The sequence below is a fragment of the Limulus polyphemus genome, unplaced genomic scaffold (genome assembly GCF_000517525.1).
Source record: "Limulus polyphemus unplaced genomic scaffold, Limulus_polyphemus-2.1.2 Scaffold1112, whole genome shotgun sequence".
NCBI lineage: Eukaryota > Metazoa > Arthropoda > Merostomata > Xiphosura > Limulidae > Limulus > Limulus polyphemus.
In genome coordinates, this window is record NW_013666722.1 from 144,698 (window position 1) to 168,349 (window position 23,652).

General features: G+C 33.0%; 1 protein-coding gene across 1 annotated transcript in view; it reads right to left on the bottom strand.

The window, feature by feature from the left end:
* LOC106462181 (flocculation protein FLO11-like) overlaps positions 1–23,652 on the bottom strand; it is a gene marked incomplete at its 3' end in the record, with an annotated part of 170,043 nt that overhangs the window by 144,228 nt on the left and 2,163 nt on the right. Inside the window, exons 2-5 of the mRNA XM_022389372.1 lie at positions 23,482–23,616; positions 18,702–18,973; positions 16,757–17,051; positions 15,230–16,564 (exon numbers count right to left, since the gene is read on the bottom strand). Coding sequence (XP_022245080.1) covers positions 15,230–16,564; positions 16,757–17,051; positions 18,702–18,973; positions 23,482–23,616 — 2,037 coding nt within the window. The remainder of the gene's footprint in view (positions 1–15,229; positions 16,565–16,756; positions 17,052–18,701; positions 18,974–23,481; positions 23,617–23,652) is intronic.

A 23,652-nucleotide genomic window follows, 5' to 3' on the forward strand; every position in this document is an offset into this window, starting at 1 on the left:
GTTGTGTACGTTAAATTAACAAATATAATAAAAAAATAACTTTTATAAAGACAAGTATGGATCGATATAGACGTAAACCAGCTAGCAACAGTAATGTAGAAAGTGTAATGTTACAAGACCCCCAGTGGCACAGCGGTATTTCTGCGGACTTATAACGCTAGAATCCGGGTTTCGATACCCGTGGTGGGTAGAACACAGCTAGCCTATTGTGTAGCTTTGTGCTTAATTACAAACAATCAAATTAATGTTACAAAAATTATTGAAATATGAAAGTAAAAGCTGAGATACATAAAATTTAAACAATTTTAGCCATCCTTTGGCTAATCACCGTAACTGTGTTAATCTGAGCGAAAAGAAGGGAAACATTGTAGCATTAAAACTTTCTATATTACTATAACTAAATAAGCTGCTTATACAGCGATCCATACTTGTCTTTATAAAAGTTAAAAAATATATACTTGTTTGTTTCATTTTTATTAGCTATATTCTTGTGCGCCAGCAATACCAAGTGTGAGGCGCGCGTATACCCGATTCGTTTTTATTACTCATCAGGATCTCTACCAAGCTACCCTCAAATCCAATTATATGCCTAAAGTAGCGCATCACCAGTTTTATATACTACTATCCTTTTCGGTACAAGAAAGGAATCATTGGTACCCAAGACGAAAGAGTTCTGTGAAAGAATTAGAACTATAAATCGTCATTTTTTCTGTACGTTTGTCTGGAAAAATCGCTTATTTACTTACTTGACCGCTTTGTCTTCGTATGGAATAGCATTGATACCTGTTTCATTCTCCAGCTGCTTGAGGTATGCACCGATTGAACTGTCCTATGTTTTCTTTGCATGTAACATGCCTACATAATAAACTTTTTAGGTATTTTGGTATTTATGTTTTCATTAGGATATTTAAACTTAAGATTAATGGGTAAGTAGTGAAATAGACACGTTTTGTATTCATGGTACACCACACCACTCTATAGAATTAATTGCTTTTTGTCTTCACTGTATGCCACACCACTCTACAAAATTCACTGTTTGTTTGTCTTTATCGTACACCACACCACTCTATAGGATTCATTGTTCGTTTGAATTCACTCTGTAGGGTTAATTGTTTGTTTGCCTTCATCGTACACCGCACCACTCTATGGAATTCATCACTATATACGTAACCAACCAAGAAACTACTAATGTTACTGAACTTTTACTACCCAAGAGTTATGAAGAATTTGAAATTCGCTAATAATTTGACTTTTGTAACCTGGCTGAAGAGTAGGGTTTAAAATACTTCTGAAGCATAATAAGGATAGCATTTAATTTATTCGCCTATTACGTTTCACAGGAAACGATTACATTAATATTATGAACAAACAAGAAACATGGTATTGAGAAGTGGCTATAAAGTGCTAATTAAAGTATTCCTATAATACCATAAAAAAGGACGTAATCACAATGTTATAGTGAAGAATAAACATCACAGTATACTGAAATGTCATAACAGACTAAAACTGAAGTTAAGCTTGTAGCATTACATATTTTTTACTATATTGTAATACTGAGTATGCAATGTAAAACCGTATAATATACCTGAAATCTAAGGATGGGTATGAAAATCGAGTGTGGTTTTTAATATCTTTGAAAACTTATAATTAGGTTATTGTAACGTGGTATTGGGATATTTTGAAGCGAGGTAGTTTTGAAACGCAATATTTGAGATAAGGCTAAATACATTGTGCTATTAAATTTGTTATTTCTAAATGTAAGATTAAATATCTATTTGCAGCGTAGCTTTGGATGGATTCCAGTTAACACGATATAGGCGTTATAATTTCAGTGTGACTTGGAGACCTTTTTAACATGTGTTATTGAGGATATGGTTGCAGTGGGGTACTAATTAATCCGTGCAATGTGACATTGGGGAAATGGTTGCAATGTAGAACGTTTTGCAACGTAATAATGAGGATAATGCTGAGATGTTGCAATGTGATATTGAACACATGACATGTGTTGAAGATATATTTACGATGTTATTCCTGGTTGTGATTATAGTATTAAACATTAGATAAAGCGACTGATTTATGTTGAAGTTATCTTGTCGGTTATATTACATACTTGACTGATGTCTACCCCGTTGAAGCTTGAACCAACTAAATATTTGAATGTTTTTAAAATGGGCATCCAGGATTTGTTGACCTCTGTGCTAAATCGATGGTTGTGTTATCAGTTAGCTGGACGTATAACAATTATTTTTCATGCGTGATTCATATTCTAATATTTCAGTACTTATTTATTGTATAGTCTTCTTGTCTGTCATTATGAGCTATCGTAAATATGTTGCTATAACAGAGACTTGAATGTCCATTATGATCCTGAACCTTAACTTTTATTGGTCTTTTTGTTTCCCCCAATACATTTGTATCCACATTTACAAGAAAGCTATAAATGTTTTTTTTTCTTCTTATCAACATTGTGTCTTTAGGTGATTTAGTCTTTTAATAATTGTAATCGCAGTGTGTAGTAGCTTCTAAATACCGTTCTGACAGTATGTTGGTTACATATCCTCTGTATCTTTTCAGAGGTACCTCTGACATAGGATAACATGAGAGTAGGTCTGTAGTTTTTCTTCCTTTTTTTTTTTCTCGGCATTTATGTTCTTCATTGTTTTCTTTATCAACAAGTGTTCTGGGTATAATCTAGTTGGCAGTAAAACGTACAATAAATTGGTAGTTGATACTGTTAGTGATTTGTTCAATGGAGAACAGCAAACCATTTTTCAATATCGGGAAAGTGGTACTGTACGTGCCATAACAAGACCTAAACAGCTGGCACAAATATTTTTCGGCCGTTACAGACTTACTGAAGACTCGTGTCAAATTAAATAAGCACCTAGCTATTAAAAAACTAACAATAATTGTTACACAACAACAGATCAAAACTTTTTTTAATGTTGTAGTGGACTATACTTTAATAAAATTATGAAATAAATGTTGCTTCATGATAAGGCTCATTTCCTGTTTGTGTTATAGTAATTCAAAATTGTAAAACACGATTGTAAAACCGCCCATCGTTTTAGCTGCAGCACTATCCAGTGCCCATGGAGCAGTCACATTTTAATGTAATTGATATAGTAGTTAAAATCTAGTTATAATTCTCACTTTCAGAGATATCTGACGGTTTTTAACACTGCGCTTTATTTACAAAAATTGTTTGTTTGTTTTTTGAATTTCGCGCAAAGCTACACGAGGGCTATCTGCGCTAGCCGTCCCTAATTTAGCAGTGTAAGACTAGAGGGAAGGCAGCTAGTCATCACCATCCACCGCCAACTCTAGGGCTACTCTTTTACCAACGAATAGTGGGATTGATCGTTACATTATAACGCCCCCACGGCTGAAAGGGCGAGCATGTTTGGTGTGACAGGGATTCGAACCCGCGACCCTCAGATTGCGAGTCGGGTGACTTAACCACCTCGCCATGCCGGGCCTATACGATGTAAAAGAGACGCATTTGTAATCTTCTTATCACTGAAATGTAAATTATGTACAAAATGTCATAAAAAATATGATTTATACGATAACTTAGCCTGTCTACAAATCCTTCATTGTCAGCTCTTAACTTTGGTAAGATAACAATAACACAATACCGCTCCTTTATAAAGATAAAAACTACCGAAAATTATTTCCATGTTACACCATTCCACTTTCAGTGTATAACCCCAAGTTTCTCCTCTTCTCTGAATAACATTTACAAGTACAGTAGTCTTCGAAATTGTTATTTCGGATTTTTGTTTTAATATAAATCGTTCCTTTCAATTATAATTTACCTTTTTTTGCTTAATATTCATATTACCTTTACACTACCTTATATTTTTTAATATATACTGCGTGATTTTATTAGTTTCTCATTAAAAGGCTCAGATATTACTATCAACCATGGATCAAGTATACCTGAATATTTTTATAGTAACCCATCATTAGACTCAATGGGGTTATGTATACATAAGTAGCAATGTTACAGCCGATTTTGGAGAGTACAACACATACCACATTCAACATTCCAACCCCATCTAGTTAAACTCACCAACCATTTTATCACGTGATTTTTAACTGGGGATCCCAAAGAAGAATCAATTGCAACTGCGTCCTCCATATACGCTTGTATTGGAATATTATTTGGTCTAGATTCCTCATTGGGAAATTGGTTATAGCAGTTTCTCACTAAAACAACAAAGTTTTATTGATTAGTATGTAACGCTACTTCAAATTTGTGAATGTTAGGTAGGCTTAACATTGGTCTCATTTTGCATGCACATCCTAGTTGTTACAAAACGGAAGTAGACTTAACATTGGTTTCATATTTCATATACGTGTTACTTGTTAACAAAACAGAATATCATAATTTAGCGTTAATTTGTAGCTATGTTAGACTAAATTTTAATCAAATAAAGGAGTTATGGACACAAAAAGTGTCTGTAAAAGCAAATCTACCAATGTTTATTATATTTCCTTCTATTAATTTGAGAAGGAACTGTCAAGATGAAAAATTGGACATGCCCTACCTTTGTTTTAGCAATGTTCTTTTTAATAATTTTCTTCTTTATCTGTAGAAATGCATTTTATTCCGTTATAGTTATATGATCCTACTTTGAACATTTGGGAAAGAGAACTTGTAACATTGGTTTCATATTTCATATACGTGTTACTTGTTAACAAAACAAAATATCATAATTTAGCGTTAATTTGTAGCTATGTTAGACTAAATTTTAATCAAATAAAGGAGTTATGGACACAAAAAGTATCTGTAAAAGCAAATCTACCAATGTTTATTATATTTCCTTCTATTAATTTGAGAAGGAACTGTCAAGATGAAAAATTGTACATGCCCTACCTTTGTTTTAGCAATGTTCTTTTTAAGAATTTTCTTCTTTATCTGTAGAAATACATTTTATTCTGTTATAGTTATATGATCCTACTTTGAACATTTGGGAAAGAGAACTTGTAAGTTTATATGTTCATTATACTCTTATATAGTCGCCTAGTATATTATGCTCATTTTTCGCATAGGTTAAATTCGGTTTATTTTTTCACATTTCAATTTTTGTTCATATTCCGATACGAGAAGTTATCTCCAGGTCAGATGTCAAACACGTTTGAGACCAAAATGAATTGTTTCAACGAGTTTTAATAACACGAATGAAAGGAAAATATGTGTATAAAAATAACAGATAATTCACTTACAACGAACTCAAGAACAACACTAAACACAAATTTTACAGCAAATTAAAATAACTGACTAAACATTGGTGATATAATATGGATAGTTACCAACTTATAATATTCTGAGTCATCTCTATAGCTGATTGGGCAAGCATCCTTCTGATCTATGATTTATATTAGTTAATAACTTTAAAACGTTGTTGTGCGAGATTGTACTAACACTCTTCTAAAAATTACAGTGAATTACAGTAACTTAGTGCTAGTTGTGTAGACAAAGAATTACTCACATAATTCTTCTCAGTTAAGTTTTAATAAATACGATAAATAAATGAATATAATAAGCTATTCGTATCGATGTCTCTGTAAAATGCATTAAAACTGACGACATCTCATTTGAAGCAATAGAAGCACAGTTAATTTGTTTATAATTTTATTCTATCAATTACTAATATAAGGAAGTTTTGTTTTAGGCCTCTTTCTCTAAGTGAGACCATTTCTCCTGAAAGAAAACCTTTTGAAGTAGAACAAAAATAATGGAAAATATCATATTAAATTTCATTTTATGAGTAAGATTATGAAAAACATTGATCGTAGTCTCTCAACTAATTTTCAAGTTTTCCCGTGTAAAAAATAGTTTTGAATTTGATTAAATCCTATCAGCTAACAAAGATTTTTCTGTTTCTCCAGAGATCTGTCCTGAATATCATCTGGGATAAAATGTATTAGAGTTGTTAACAAGCTTCTTTATTACCAGTGTCAGTATGAATGATTTATTAGTTTTAGCTGCATTTACATGTAGATTCGTCATATTTTCTGATTACCCAATGACACATGTAACATTAAAAGAGATACCATACTAGTTACCACACCGTTAACTTTTACAAGAAAATATCTTAGATTATCAGTTAGTAGATACGACGTAATTTAACCAAGTGAGTCACGAAAAACAACAAGTCTATAAAACTATTTCGTCTTTAAATATTAAAGATTATAAAGAAAGAATAATAGTGGTTTTAGTGAGAATCGAAATGTTGAAATAATAAAGATTATAAAGAAATAATAATATCGACTTTTAATATAAAAGTAATTCTATTACTAGTCAAAATCTTCATAGTTTTAAGAAGTTTGGTTTTAGTGAGAATCGAAATGTTGAAATCAAGTCGTCAGATCATTCAGAATTATTGCTCTTTAGCCATTATGTTAGTTTATTTCACCTCGGGAGTCAAATATATGTATTATTTATAGTTATATATCTCTGCTTTCATTGCTTAAAAAGTTTACAGCTTACAAGTACCCAGAAATATAATGTAATGCACCCTTCAAAATCGTTAATTAGTTTAATTGTTCACAACACGAAATAAAACTGTGTTTTTTGTTTGTTGTTTAAAGCTTCATTCAAACTTATATAAAGTTGTTCGATATGACCTTTTACATGTTCAGAGTAATTACATTTCTTATCGTAGCCCATCGCTTTAGCTTAAAATTGTCAGTTTGAAATGTCCATAAAATGCACTTCGGCTTCAAATATCCAGTTTTACAGTTTCATAGAATTTTGAGGCTTTAACGTTTCATTAAAATGTTATCAGTTTCATTACGCCACCTTAAAAGGCAAATTTTCAAAAGTACCATCGGTTTCAAGTGTCCACAGAAAAATTCTATGATTTTGTGTCCATGAGAATATGATTGGTTTTAGGTGTACAAAAAATGTTGTAAGTTCTAAATGCCGATAGCAACACTATTGATTCAAATGTTCATTAAAGTTGCTTTGATTTCAAGTGTCTTTGCAATGCTCTGACTAGCTCTAAATGAATAAAATGAAATGTGAATTAGTAACCTACTGAGTGAAGATAAAAGTTTGAGAAAACTTATCATACTGAGCATGTCGATATGGTTTTGAAGAAACTTATATCAAACTTTTATATAAGCTTATATAATGTTGAGGTAAAATTATATCGATATTTTGTTACATGTAGAGGAAATATTATTAAGGACACTTTATTACACGTCTGGATATTTTGTATTGGATATTCATGATTGCAAGCTATTTATCATATATAGAGAGAGCTGTTAGTTTACTTACTCTACGGTATATTCATGATTGCAAGGTATTTATCATATATAGAGAGAGCTGTTAGTTTACTTACTCTACGGTATATTCATGATTGCAAGGTATTTATCATATATAGAGAGCGCTGTTAGTTTACTTACTCTACGGTGTATTCATGATTGCAAGGTATTTCGCCCCCCAATTGCACGGTGGTATGTCTGCGGACTTACAATGCTAGAAACCGGGTTCCGATACCCGTGATGGGCAGAGTACAGATAGCCCATTGTGTAGCTTTATGCTTAACTTCAAACAACAGCAACTGCAAAGTATTTACCGCACTACTTGTCTAGGCATGGCATGGTTATAAAGATATTTACTGGGCAGACACTATTGTAAAGATATGCAACACATATCACGGCTACATAAAAGGACCTTAAGATTTTCAGCCTTAAATTTCGGTATAGCATTTTGTGGTCAACTGTAATACCTAATGCAAGTTTAACCTCTCACATTTATTTTTTCAAGATAATCGGGGCCCGGCATGGTCAGGTGGTTAAGGCACTCGACTCGCAATCAGAGGGTCGCAGGTTCGAATCCCTGTCACACCAAACATGCTCGCCCTTTCAGCCGTGGGGGCGTTATAATGTGACGGTCAATCCCACTATTCGTTGGTAAAAGAGTAGCCCAAGAGTTGGCGGTGGGTGGTGATGACTAGCTGCCTTCCCTCTAGTCTTACACTGCTAAATTAGGGACGGCTAGCGCAGATAGCCCTCGTGTAGCTTTGCGCGAAATTCAAAAAACAAAACAAGATAATCGGCGCAGGAAGATTGATATTTTTGCTGGTTAAATCCTAGATGATTTTACACTATATTATGTTTAATAAGGAGGAACTAATGGGTTATCCAGCCAATTTTGCGTATCTGCGATCACTCCAACTCATTTTATCATTGATCTTTGATCATAAAGTTATTTCTGTAATGTCTATTATACTTATTAATCCTGCACAAAACCTGTCATATGGCAGTTCAAATACTCATGTTAAAAGTTTCATAGGCTCCAAACATGTTTATTTGCAAAACCAGTAACGATTTTCAGTTATTAAATTAATATTTATATAAAATATATTTAACAAGTGGTCATTTTACCTGTATGTAAACGAATTTGGAATTATAGAAGGCTTCTCACATTAAAGGTCTGGTCATTATCTATTGCAATAAAGAGACTAAGTGCCTTATATTAAAACTATTTTGGACCCTTACAACGTCATTAAAGTGTATATTACCGAGTGTGATCATGCTGTGGCAACCGTGCGTCTTGACAATAGCCATGAAACATGGTGGCCACTGCAAAAGGCTACGTCGTAAGGTTGTTATGCCCAAACCACCCAATCCTCCCTTCAAGCTTCCAATAATGCATCTAATATACGAGTTTCCATGGTTTTAGTTCAACAATGCGATCATATAAAAATCATAAGCTTCGCATTCGGTGACTTAACCAATATGTTTATTCTGGCGCTACTTGAGGTGTGAGATGGTTGAACGGATATGTCGTGGAAGCAACTTGGGTCCCTTTTATATACGTAGATTCTTCTTGATTATGTTACGTATTATTTATTGCCTGGGACAATAAATGACTTTTGTCAGTACAAAATGCTTACCACGGCTGGGGGCACGACTTGTTGTACATTTTTATCTGGAGGGTTCTACGGGTCCAAGCTGATTAACTTTTCTTTATTTCCCAATATAATTAAGTAGAAAGGATATCCTAATCTTGGAAATTGTAATTTCTCGATCTGAACACATATTTATGATCTTAATTATGAATATTTTGCGTCTGAAAGGGCTGCTACATACCCTTCCCAAAAGCGTTCAATCAGAGCAAAGTCAACTGATTGTGTAGCTTTGCGCTTATCAACAAACAAACAAAAAAACCAGCATAATGGCTGTTATAAATATTTTTGACAAAAACATTAATGAAGTGAAACTTATTTTTGACTGCAAATACTATTGTTATTGTGTGTACGCCTTTTAATAGCCAGCGAAAAATGGTTACAGTTACACTTGTCATAAGACACATAAGACATTAGTTTTAGGCCTATTGCATTTTTTAACATTATTTATCCTTATCCAGTCCATCAGGGATTTTTCTGAATTAGAAAAGTTTATAATAAGAGTATTCGAACCACAAATACTACTGGCTTTATGCATAAGTTCCTGGTTTAGTGTTTTTGTACTTTAATTAAAAATATCTCACGATATTTCTCACTTTATTAAACCTGGTAGCCATAAACATTCTCAAGAACATGTACTTTTTGTTATTTATAGCGATCCTCACTGATACTTTAATAATTCCATATGTCCCTTGAATAAGATGTTACACAGATTTCCACTATAAATTCCAATATCAGATTAGAGCTAAATTTCAATTATAGAATTATAGAATATTACTAAATAACATAAATAACGTAGTTATGGAACCTCTATTTGAATATATATGGAGATTTGGTCAACATGCTTTAGTACATTACATCTACTTCATGTACATGATCTAAAGACTGACTCATTCTAAACAGCTTTCTAATTTTCTATGTCATGAAGTTGTCAGATATAAAAAATGTTTTATATTTACAATTTTGTTGCAGTAGTCTATTCACCAATGTTTCGATGCAAACAGTTAAAAGTATTTAAAATTAACCCCAACAGAGAATTTGGGTAATGTATGGCACATTTTATGAATAAATCCCACATTTATTTGGCATTGTTTTTGCGAGCTGTCCCTATAAAGAGAATGTTTTGGATTTTCTGTATTTCATATTCTTCCTCTGATCATGAACATCATTTTTCTCTGTTTCTGGTACTTGTAGAATAATTTACGATATGAATGGCATTTTGTTTTTGCGTGTTTTCTGCCACACTTGCTATAATTGAACAATTATTTGGGTTATTATTAGTTTGTTTTTTATGTCTAGGTACCAATCCTTTTGTTTTATATTTTTCTTGCTGCATCTTTTGACATCGGGTATGCTATGATTATGTTATGGTTTTTACATTTACATTATTTATGTTTCTGAACGAATATTTTCCTGCTCTACATATACTTAGCGCTTTACCAAGGGTTAAGTCATTCACACGAAACAGTTTTTTTTTACTCTTTCAGAATTAGCCCCTCAAACAATACTGTCGCGGATAAATTGGTCTTTCAACTCCTCAAACTCACAGTTCTGAGCAACCAATCATAACTCAGTTGCATATTGATCAGTAATTTATCTTCGCCTTAATCCTTTATGTTAAATCTGTGCTTCTTCTTAGGATTACAATAAGTTTGGAACTTGTCTACCAGATGTTATCTTTTTCAGGTATTGTATATATCAGGACAGTCTTGATCTATTAGATAAAGAAAGATTTCCCTTCTTTTATGCCATAGTCACATCTAAACATAACTACATTGTTTGATTTCACCAGTTGCCATTGTTCTGATATATTACCATCATTGGAGGCCTCCATTGCGGAAGTGGTAAGTCTGGTGGCTTATACCGGAAAAAAACATGGTTTTAATGTCCATGGAGGGCACAGGTAGCCCAATGTGTAACTTTGTGCTTAACAACAAACAAGTAAACCATCACTGAGAAGTCTATTTCATACGATTGGCTTTTCGAGTTATTCGTGTTAGTTACTTGAGACCGACTGGTCGACGATTTCTTTTTTTGTGTGTGTATATAAAGAATTACAGAAGTGAATGTCCCTTATGTTTCGTACTGTTTTATTGTATAATTCCACTCTGACATCATGTTATTTTCAATAAAAACTCGAAACAAACAGACAACATATATGACATGCACTTTTAATCACGACTCTTCTACATCATTACACATAATTGGACACGTGAATACACAATATCATTAAAGGTATATAATTATTTTCTTATTTTTCGTCACGATATTTCAACATGTAATATTGACGAAAAGTTTGACTTCTAAAAAATAATGTCTCAAACTTCAGCTTAAACTTTGTTTTAGGCTATGCTTTTAATATAGAAATTCAAAGAAACATATATTAAGTTTAATGTCACGTGACGAGCGCATGGCCTAGGTTTGGAATATAATCCAAAGTTTTAGAACTGTTTGTGAAGCACAAAACGCGAATTAGGCTAAAGTAGAAGGCTTCGCGGTTATTGTGTCAAATAATAAAGTCGGTGAATTATTGAGAACGAGTTTATTAACAGTGAATAAGTCTATAATTTGTGTAAACTACTATGCAACAGCTGTTTAATTCGCTGACGTAAATTGTGAGTCGAGTTTAAGACACAATAATAAAGATATCAGAATTATCGTGAGTACGAGAAAATTAGCAGATAATTGGTATTATTAAGTTAAACCTATCCTATTGCTTGGTGAACACTAGGTTAGTTGTACAAAACTGTGAAACTCGTTGAACTAGAATTTGAAGAAATTAAACACCTTCGTTATCGTTAAACGAATTGGACATTGGATTTTTCTTTTTACTGAAGCTTCAAAAGAACCCACCCAAAAAATCAAACAATTACAACAATATAAACATTAGAAATGCTAATTTTAAAGTTTCTTACTTTGTATGAACTTTGATTTATATCAGAGAATTTCGCATAAAGTAAGAGTAGGAGTATTAAGACGAAAGATTTTGAGGGAATCGTTTTATAGTTTTATAGTGAGTTTCAATTTTACAAAACAAGCCATTTTCACATCAATAAATTTACCTAATAATCAAAGCATTTTCGATTTACCAATTATCTGTTTCATTTTTTATATTTTCAGTATTCCCAGAACATTCGCAAAATGCTAGATTGTGATCTTAGCACAATAAGGTTTTTTATTTATGTGGAACGTAAAGTAATCAAATATTCTGAACTTGTAGTAGACCTATTAGTTGTCTGTAATTTATGTGGAACGTAAAGTAATCAAATATTCTGAACTTGTAGTAGACCTATTAGTTGTCTGTAATTTATTTCTTCATTTATTTCACAGCTGGAAAGGTTTCAATATTTATACTTTCAAAATAAGTCATTTGATAAACGTCAATATTTAAAAACAGTTTTTATTCTATGATTTTAAAAATTAGACCTATCAGTAAATTATTTTTACATAAATATTCAATAAGTTATTTATTATATCCTTTTTCATATTATATATATATTCAATAAATTATTTATTCTATATTGTTTCACAATATATATTTTGATGAACTACGAATCTGTACATTAAATACATGTAAAATTCTTGAATTACATAAATATTTGCATTAATTTAAGTTCTCGGATAACTAACGTTAACTGTACAAACATCAATGTAAAATAAGAACTCACAAATTTCAAGAACTCTATCACATATTTTTAACACTGGTACACATTACTTAAATGTTACACCAGAACACACGACGATTTATTACGGCCAATTGTTATATATGACCATCAAATTTATTGGTATTAAAAATACATTATAAAAAATTATGTCAACAATACTTTGAGAAGTTCTTTATTTTATCCAAGGCAATGATTCCCAACCTTTTTGTAACTGAGGACCAGATAGATCCGATCCTAGAATTTCACGGCCACGTTGTACAATATTAACTTTTATAAAGTGCTCTCATGTTAAATTGTAAAGCAACATTCTTCACCACTTGTGTTTTAGAATCCATATTTTGTTACCATTTTGCAAAGAGACTGAAATATTCCTGTGGACAGACAACAGTCTACGGATCGGAAGCTCAGGACAATATTCTAAACACTTTCAGCAATGATTATGTTTTTGCTCCTGGTGTATCATTATCAGTCGAATTTTTAGTACCTCAATTTTTATAGCATTTTGTTTTTGTATTATAAATAAAAGTCTACAAACCTTCGATAAAATTAGCGTGAAATACGAATTTAAAACAGAACCATAAAGAATCTGATAGGATACATTTCTGAATGAAAGGTACAATCATCTGTAAATGTACAGTTATATCAGTAAATATCTTAAATGTTTATTGACCAACAGGTAACTACACAACACAAATAATTAGTTTTCTTATATTCCCTTAAAATTGTGTATAGATGCAAAACTTGTTACTTCTTCTAAATAACTTTATTCTCGTTATAAGAAATGTTTTTCGCATACTTACCCAAAAAATTCATATATCAAAATCAATTAGAGAATAAAACTATTTAAATAAATTTTTACTCTGTCTCTTCCTAATAAAAGAGAAGTATTTCAAACCCCAGACATCAAGAACATTTAAACATAATTAAAACTGCTTTTGTTTTTCACATCTAACGACGCCTTATGCGCATATCGACTAAACACAGCGTTTCCAGAAACATGACGTCATGAACCCCGGACCTCAACAGGCTCAATAAGCCATGCCTGTTCCAAACATTGAAAACATTATTTAATCAATTAACATTTTACAAAATATTTTAACTGATATGACAGTTTACGTATAAGCTATCATAGTATATAATAGATACTTATATTTCAGTTACAACAAATGTAAACAAAACTTTATCTTTCTCCATGAAGATAGCTATAGTTAGGCAATATTCCATATTTTCAAACACTTAAGTATACACACACACAATAAAATATAAACATCAATTGAAACTCTTAGACTCAGATATTTATTTTTCAATACTCACAAACAAATTACAAAGTAGTAGCAGCGAAAACACCGATCTTCACCACATTATAGCTGTAATACACGTACAATTATTCTCAATTATTTGAACGGGCAAACAAAATATATAGGTAATCATTACATATAATTAAGACACTCTTATCTGTAAAACCTTTACCTATTCTATTGCTCCAGATGTAATTTGTGTATTTCTATTCACCTGTTCATTTTGAGTGTTTTTATTCAGATGTCCTCATAAGCTGCTTAATTTACATAACATATACAAGTTGTATATCATGCATTTCATCATGATCAAAGTAGTCGCGTGAAATATTCATCATACGTTGAAAGATAGATAAGAAATCAAAGGTCCTTCATCAACACTGGAAGAAATAAAGCAAGGACCATCTTCTCTTTTCTTTCGACGTGATGGAGTGGTAAGAATACAGCATACGCACAAAGCTAGCAATAAAAACAAACCCAGGCTGATTAAGATAATTTGCCACCATTTGATAGAATATCTAGGTTCACCCTGAGGGTTTGTGGATGGTTCATCTGAGGGACAATTTGTATCATTCAAATATCCAATCGTAGAAGAAGTTTTCTCATCTCGATTATTGTCAGTAGGTGTGCTTGACGTGCTTTTGCTATTTCCGTTATCATTAGTATGTTTGTCCGGTGAGGTTTTACCATATCTATCATCATCTGTAGAAGTAATTGGCGTAGATTTTACATTATCCTCAGTATATTTGTCTGGCGTGGTTTTACCATAGCTAGAAACATCAGAAGATGTAAATGACGGAGATTTTTCATTTTCGTTATCATCTGTATATGTGTTTGGTGTTGTTTTCCAACCATGATGAAACCACTCTAGGCAAAACTACAGTTAATAATGAAATCTACTGTCGTGAGTTGATTTGTCTGGCATAGGTTTTTCATTAATATCAGTAGGTGTATTTCGTGTAGATTTTCCATTTCCAATATCATCTGTATATTTGTGTGATGTCGTTTTACCAAATTCTCTATAGTTAGTAGATGTGAATATATTTGTTTTCTCATTACCAGTATCACTAGTAGATTGATCTTGAGTGGTCTTATCATTCTCGCTGTCGTCAGTAGGTTTGTTTGAAGAAACCTTTCCCATTAGATTATCATCAGTAATTTTGTCTGGAGAGGTTTTACCATATCTATCATCATCGGTAGGAGTATTTACCGTAGATTTTCCATTTCCATTATCTTGAGTATATTTGTCGGATGTAGATTTTCTATATCGAGTATCGTCAGTAGGTTTATTGGAAGAAGTTTTCTCATCTCGATTATTGTCAGTAGGGTGTGCTTGACGAACTTTTGCTAATTCCGTTATCATTAGTATGTTTGTCTGGTGAGGTTTTACCATATCTATCATCATCTTTAGGAGTATTTGTCGTAGATTTTACATTATCTTCAGTATATTTATCTGGCGTAGTTTTTCCATATCTAGCATCGTCAGTAGGTTTGTTTGATGTTCTTATGTCATTTCCATTATCATCAGTATGTTTGTCTGGCGTGGTTTTACCATATCTATCATCATATGTAGGAGTATTTGGTGTATAGTTTCCATTATCTTCATTATATTTGTCGGATGTAGATTTTCTATATCGAGTATCGTCAGTAGGTTTGTTGGAAAAAGTTTTCTCATCTCGATTATTGTCAGTAGGTATGTGTGACGTGGTTTTGCTAATTCTGTTATCATTAGTATGTTTGTCTGGTGTGGTTTTACCATATCTATCATCATCTGTACGAGTATTTGACGTAGATTTATCATTTCCATTATCTTCAGTATCTGGCGTAGTTTTTCTATATATAGCATCATCAGTTGGTTTGTTTGATGTGCTTTTGCCATTTTCATTATCTTTGGTATGTTTGTTTTGCGTGGTTTTATTGTATCGTTCATCATATGTATGAGTATTTAGCGTAAATTTTTCATTTCCATTATCATCAGTATATTTGTCTGGTGTCGTTGTTCCATATCTAGCATTGTCAGTAGGTTTGTTTGATGTTTTTATGTCATTTTCATTATCATCAGTAGGTTTGTATGGCGTGGTTTTACCATATGTATCATCATCTGTAGGAATAGTTTTTAGATCCCTAGTATCATCAGTATGTTTATTTGGCGTGGTTGTACCATATTTAAACTCATCAATTGGTGTACTTGTCGTAGAGTTTTCATTTCTATTCTCCTCAGTGGTTTTGTTTATCGTTGTTCTGTCATTTACATTATCATCAGTAGGTTCGTATGGGGTTGTTTTTCCGTATTTAACATCTTCGCTAGTTTTCTTTGAAGAAATTTTTCCATCACGATTATCGTCAGTACTATTGTTTGGTGTAGTGTTTCTGTTTTCTTTGTCATCTGTATATTTGTTTGGTGTAGTTTGCCAGCCTCTATTATTGTCTGTAGTTTTGCCTAGTGTGATTTTACCGTATTCACTGTTGTCCGTAGATTTTCCTGGAATGGTTTTAATATTCCCACTATCATCAGTAGGTTTGCTTTGAATAGTTTTTACATCTCTATGATCGTCAGTAGGATTGTTTGGCGTAGTTTTTTCACCCTTGTTAGCATCTGTATGCCTGTGTGGCGTAGTTTTTCCAAAATCACTATCGACTGTAGATTTGGTTGGAGACGTTTTTCCATTACCACTGTCTTCAGTTTGTTTATATGTCGTGATTTCATCATCATCATTATTATCATCTGTAAATTTGTTTGTTGTAATTTTATCATCTTTATTGTCTTTAGTATTTACGGACGTAGTCTTTCCACTGCTACTGTAGTCAGTAGGTTTGACGATCGTGGTCTGTTCATACTTTTTATAGTCAGTAGGTATTTCTGACGTACTTGTAGTGTTAATATTCTTTAAGTTAATATTCTTTGTGGTTTTATGCTTTTTGTGTGTAGTGTGTAAGTTCATAGCCGTGGGGTTCTTTGTTGTGGTTTTAGCATAAAAATCACTATATGAAGTTTCCTGGGAACTTGCGTCAGACAGGATATCATCGAATGTAGATTTGTTAACTGTAGTTGAGCTCGTCAATTCTTTCGTATTTAACGTTGTAGCAGAAGTTACCAAGTATTCTATCTTTGATACTGCGACCACCGATTCGGGATCTCTTGAAACAGTGCCGTGAAGCCATAACTTGAGAAGGAAGAAAAAGAACATAATTTAAAAACACTTTTCATTTTGTCTTAGTGCTAAGTGAAAATGGTATATAGTCGTAGTCAACTTATTGTATTATAATCCTATATAGTAGTAGATATTGGAACTAACTTGTCCTTCATTTCTACCAGCTTCCAGTAGCTATAACTCTCAACACTTTTGATTGTAAACCATTCTTTAGGCTGAATAACTACATTATTTATGTATCATAGGTATTCAATTATAGACCCGCGCTATCTGTCTTCAGGGAATAAAACCATGGTATGATCAATCGACTTGTTCGATAAAAATGAGATGCTAATAAGTGCGCTCACATATAACATCTCTCAATTGACAAATTTGATGGTCTTCTAAATTATACTGTGTTTTTTCACTGAAACATGAAAAAATTTCGTCGTTTTACACTTTTTTGTGTTTTGGACAGTCAAGCAAACATATTCATATGCTATCTGCATTATCTATCCCTAATTTGAAGTGATATACCAGTGGGAAAGCAGCTAGTCAATCGCATACAGTGCCAACGCTTGGGATACTCTAACTAAAATATAGGAGTTAATAGTCTTTACTATGCACCTATGGCCCCAAATCATGGAACACAGTTTCTTCTTTTTCTTTCCTGTAACAGGAAACGAGCCGTGAAGTCGAGGATGCACAACAGAGCTTAAAACTGTAGAATGAGATATATTACAGACCAATTTATTAAATGGTAGGAACGTTTTCATAAACAAAGCATTAGATCTTTCAGTCTACACTTGATAATTAGGGGTCAATGTCATGCTAAAAACTTTAGTTTATTAGTTAGTTTCAATATGGTGAACAGGATCAAGTACTCTTTCCGAAGAAAATAACTTAAAGATAACGTAGTACAAAGTCTAGTATTAGAAATTTACAACACAGTATCATTTATTGTTGTCACAGTGAACCTGTTTCACTTTACGTGTTACAGATATTATTGTAAAATCATACGCTTTTACATAATCTCCCATTTGCAAAAAAAAAACATATCTGGTAATATTTGTGCAACAGTTGTGCTGAACAACTAATAATTTTTAAGGTATGTTTAGCTCAAACATATATATACATAAATTTATTTTTGACAAAACTTATTAAATTTCTATTAATATTACACATAGGTATTACTAGGAACGATATTAAAGTGAATCTTTGAACAGAATAATGTATTTCAATGGACGTTACTACTACACATAAAACAAGAAGGCCATTAACGGTACACTTCTAAATGAGACATGATGCATTAACTAGTTAGTGGTTGGCATGATCTGGAAACTAGAGCGGGTTCGAATCCTTTCAGCCGCTATAGCGTTATGATAAGACGGTCAACCCCACTATTCGTTGATAACAGAGTATCCAAAGAGTTGGTGGTGGGTGGTTAACTAGCTGTCTTCCCTATAGTCTTTCACTGTCAAATTAGAGACGGCTAATGCAGATAGCTCTCGTGTAGCTTTGAGTGAAATTCAAAACAAAGCCACTAACTGCTATTAATATTAACAATATTGTAACAATATTTTAACTAATCAATGAAGGTAATATACGTAATTAACAACAATTTGTCAAACCAGTACATGAATATTCCAACTCATTCATTATCTATTTTGTTAAAATTCTTACCTCGAAATATTTTTTTCCCGATTGTAGTTTTTTGACTTCGTCGGCTAAAGAAAACTCGATTTTATGCCATGTTTTCTCAATCTCTTTCACATTAGCAGAATCAATCGTCCAAATTGGTATTTTGTAAACGTCTCGCATTGCTACTTCAAACTCTGCTTTGGACAGCCAAACCCACAGCCGTACCTTACCTGTGGTACTTTCTTTGTCAATATTCTCTTTTATTAGGTAGGCTGATGTATTATCCCTTGCAATAAGTGCTGCAACTCGTGTCCCTACAAAGTAAAAATAAATGTTAAACAACAACTATAGCTTTAAGTTCAATTATTTTATCGTAAACCTTTTAATAATACACGTTCTTCACACAATCAATCACTAGTAGTGGTTGATTCATGATATATGAATATGAATGTTGTGTGTGCATGTGTTTCTTTACTACTACCCATACTAGGGGTGTAAAATGTTTCAAACTAAACACAACGTGAAATGAATGTTCTACGTTAGATCGTAATATTTTAAAAATCTACGATTAGCCACAGTTCTAAAAAAAAAACATTCGCATCTTTATTACTGCAAATCATGATATATTTTACACCTAATGGTGTTCTTCATTGTAATTCGTCAGCTATATCATAGATATAGTGCGTTAAATTATAGGATACGTTTATCCATTGTCTTAAGAAGTTCTATTCATTTCGCCATCTTTAAAATCGTATATATATATTAATATTATCATATACAATATTCTGTTACTAGGTTACTTTTATAATAGGAAAACTTCTTGTAGAAATAAGGGGGTACATTGAAAGGCGCTAAAATGATTTTTCCAGCGCTTATGAAATAAATTCACAATCTTTAAAGAAACTACAATTTTTTGTAGTATGTGTTTGTATGTATACCTGCAACACATTTTGTGTTGTTTGGTGTTTTTCACCAGGATGAGTCATCTAAAGCTCTCCTAGAAGCAGGAAGCGGGTCACAACTTAATTACAGTACTTAGTAACCACTGTATGGAACACCTCGAAGATAACTCCTTGATAAAGCAACTCTAAGTGCCAGGACTTAGCTAAATATATGTTGACGACACATAAGTAATATGACTAAACACTAAAGACGAGACTCTGGATGTTATATACCACCTGAACAGAATACATCCTGCATACAATTCATAATGGATATATAAAAATTCAATAAACTCCCATTCGTAGACTTTATGGTTACCAAGACATGAAACTCATATATCAGAGGAAGCTAGAAGAAACCCACAGATGCAGGTAAATAGCTCAATTATAAATCAAACCATCTCAACACTGTAAAGGCTGACGTCAGAGACTGTCTAGTTTCAAGAATGAGCAAAAATGTAATACCAAATGTAATATGCGCTCATTCAAAACACGACTACTGTATTCTTACACAATTTTTGTACAATCAATAGATCTTCTTGGATTAGATCTTGATCTAAAACCTGTTACTCAACATATATTCCTTAAGCAGGTTTTTTGCAGTCCTGATTATTATCTTGTTAATCCTGGCCTCGATGCTGTTACTCTTAAATCGACTATTTTTCTCTTTACATTTAAATTATGGCAGATTGTTAGACCTGTATGTTATGTGGTAGTGGTCATCCTAAATATTTTGAGAATTGTTCGACTGTTGCAACAATATATATGTTCATATTGTGGCAATTAATGAAACATAACCTAATCTTCATTAGTCTTTCTCTATTTCTGAGCGCTCTATTCTCTCCCAGTCGAGGCTTATTAATAATAGAAAGGACACTTCTCTTTTCAATAACATGTTTTTGCTGTTGATTTCCATCATGATAGCTCGTCTAATATTATTGAATAAATATGATGAAACTTATATAATATTCAATTTACACTTTACCTATTGGCTTCCTTTATACTGTTCTTGTAAACTAAGAGTAATTAATTGCAGGATGTTACAGAAAGTAGCCATAGATTTTTTTATAACACCAGAAAAAACAAAAAACAACAATATCTGAGTATTTTTGAAATTAGGGACGGCTAGCGCAGATAGCCCTCGTGTATCTTTGCGCGAAATTCAAAACCAAAACATTTAGAAGATATTTGTATTTTGCACAATTTTAATGACTGTGTTCACGAGATACTTTCGTTTGTTTATTTTATAGTAAAATCACATTGGGCTATCTGCTGTGTTCACCATAGAGAATCGAATCCCGGATTTTAGCGTTACAAGTCCGTATATTTATCGCTGTCTCACTGGGGCACCTCCCGATCTGCTGTGTTCACCATAGAGAATCGAATCCAGGATTTTAGCGTTATAAGTTCGTATATTTATCGCTGTCTCACTGGGGCACCTCCCGATCTGCTGTGTTCACCATAGAGAATCGAATCCCGGATTTTAGCGTTACAAGTCCGTATATTTATTGCTGTCTCACTGGGGCACCTCCCGATCTGCTTTGTTCACCATAGAGAATCGAATCCCGGATTTTAGCGTTATAAGTCCGTATATTTATCGCTGTCTCACTGGGGCACCTCCCGACATATTACATTAAACACAATATCGACTTAGTTATTATTTAGAAAATCATCACTTTTTACTTTTTATTTCCCATTTTTATTTTACAGAAATGAATTTAAAGTAGTAAATTGTGAGTTTATATTTATACTAATCATGTAAAAAAATTGTGCACGTTGTTCAATAACTTTTATTCAATCATAATTATCATTGCAATTAAGTTTCAAAAAAGTAAACAAATTATCTATGAGAACGCTGACTTAATTTTAATTTTTCTTCCTTCATGGTACACTTCTTCCACATCTACTTCTCAGCATTGTTCCCATTCGCAAGCATATCCTCAATTTTGTCCTCGTATTCTTCTTTCATGTGTGTAGGACTTTTCAGGAGGTTCTCACTCACTTGGAAGTCGACCAGACGAAGTAAAGCATGCCGGTTAATATTCTTGGCCTCCACTGTGAGGTATTTTAATCAAAATATTTAGATACTGTACTATATACATCACAGTACTAGCTTTCTTTTAAGTAATTCTTAGGAAACCGTAAGTTTAAAGAATTGCTGCTTATGGCTAAGGATAGTAAATGCTACTTTTCCAGGTGCAGACGACTCACAAACCCCTAACACAATATCAGAGAGAAAAACTTCCCCAATTATGAATCGTCACTCTAACTTTTCCATCCAAACTGTTTTCCAACATACTTTGCATTTGTGACAAGAATAGTCATACAGTACTTCTTTCTCTTTAGCATTAAGCATACATTTCGTGACTTTAAATAATTGTAGCCCATGGTGGGACAGCAGAAATTTACAAACTTACAACGCTAAAATTGGAGGTTCGATTCCTGCAGTTCACACAACACATAGCTCAATGTGGCTTTCATTTAAAACAAACAAATGAAAGTTCAATACTCTCTGAGCAGTCTCCTCTGCGAATATTAATCTCATATAAACACAATTCAGAATAGTTACAGCATTATAAATTGCAGTGCAAACTTCTTATAGTTTAATAGGGCATAGAATGATTCTTTTCCTTCATCGTTAGTGATGAGAAAGAAGGAAACGTAGCTATCAAATTATTGCTAACATTGTCATTGCAAAGATGTGGAACCTATTTTTGAATTATCTGATTCAAGTATATGCATCATTTCGTAAGAAATTTCCAAACGTTCTACCATTTTCTCAACTCCTTGCCAGAACGATTTGCTGTGCATGATTCAGACCTTAATTGCTTTGTTCAAGATTGGCATGGACTCTTCAAGGATTGGTAGAACCCAGAGGGAACATAAGTGCTAGAATTTTAACGTAATAATAATCGCAGTGAAACATGTCAGTTGATAAGTTTGGTCCTCAATATGAGTTCCTTTGACGAAAATCTTTATATTTTTTCTGTATGCACATTCTGAAAATGACAAACTCTTGGACTCGTAATACCATATATTTACATTGCATCTCAACTTTGCTGGACGAAGCTCTTTTCCACATCGACATCGCACAAAGTGCTTCCCAAGAGACCCGTGCAGGCTGGACTTTGATTCGTCTAAGATTATCACTTGCTCCACATTGCTTCAGTCCAGTCAGCATGCTCTTTGAGTCAATTGAGCCTCATTTTCCTCATCTTGTTGGCGAAGAGGAGTTTCTTTCTTAGCAGTCTTACTGGAAAACCGGTGAACACAGGCGAGAACAGGTGGTGTACGTGGTGACAGTGACCCCTGAAGTTTCCTGCTTGATATATGTGTTTACGACAGTCGACGATACTGCAGACTCATACATTTCAGAACGTGATCATCAGCTGCTGTGGAATTTTTCTTCCAATCCATTTTCTTCCGCCACTCCATACAACTAATCTCTCTATATCTTTTAGCAATTTACCTTGTCGAAAATCCCTCTTTTTCTCAAAGAGACAATTTCTGATTATTTCCATCGTATTTACTCGCAACCATTGGTCATTGTAGCATTACACGCATGTTATCCCAGATAGGCTTCTAACCTGATTCTCAGTAATAACCTCTTTTATAGACATAAAACAGCTGATGCAAAACCCAGACATCTTATAAAGCTACCGGTGTACTAATTAGGCAGTACGGTGTCATCCATAAAACACATTTGCACCTACGTACATTAGAGCCTAAAAACAGACAATGATTCCCAAGAAAAGTGTGAAAAAATTGAATGATTTAATAAATGTTTCCACCACTGCGTTTTACGACTTAAAGAATATAATATTATTTGTAACTGATGTTAAAGATAGGCGTGTGTTAGAGAAAACAAATATTTAACTTACCAAATGGTGGTGGTGTGTTGGTAAATACAGAACTTTTCATTGTATCCCAGACACTGCTGCTTCCATGGCTTACCCAACTGCAAAGATCTTGTTCGAAATCACAGGAGATCTGAGATGGGTCTGCTTGTAACTGGCCTATGTATAAAAACATGTAACACATATATAAGAAAC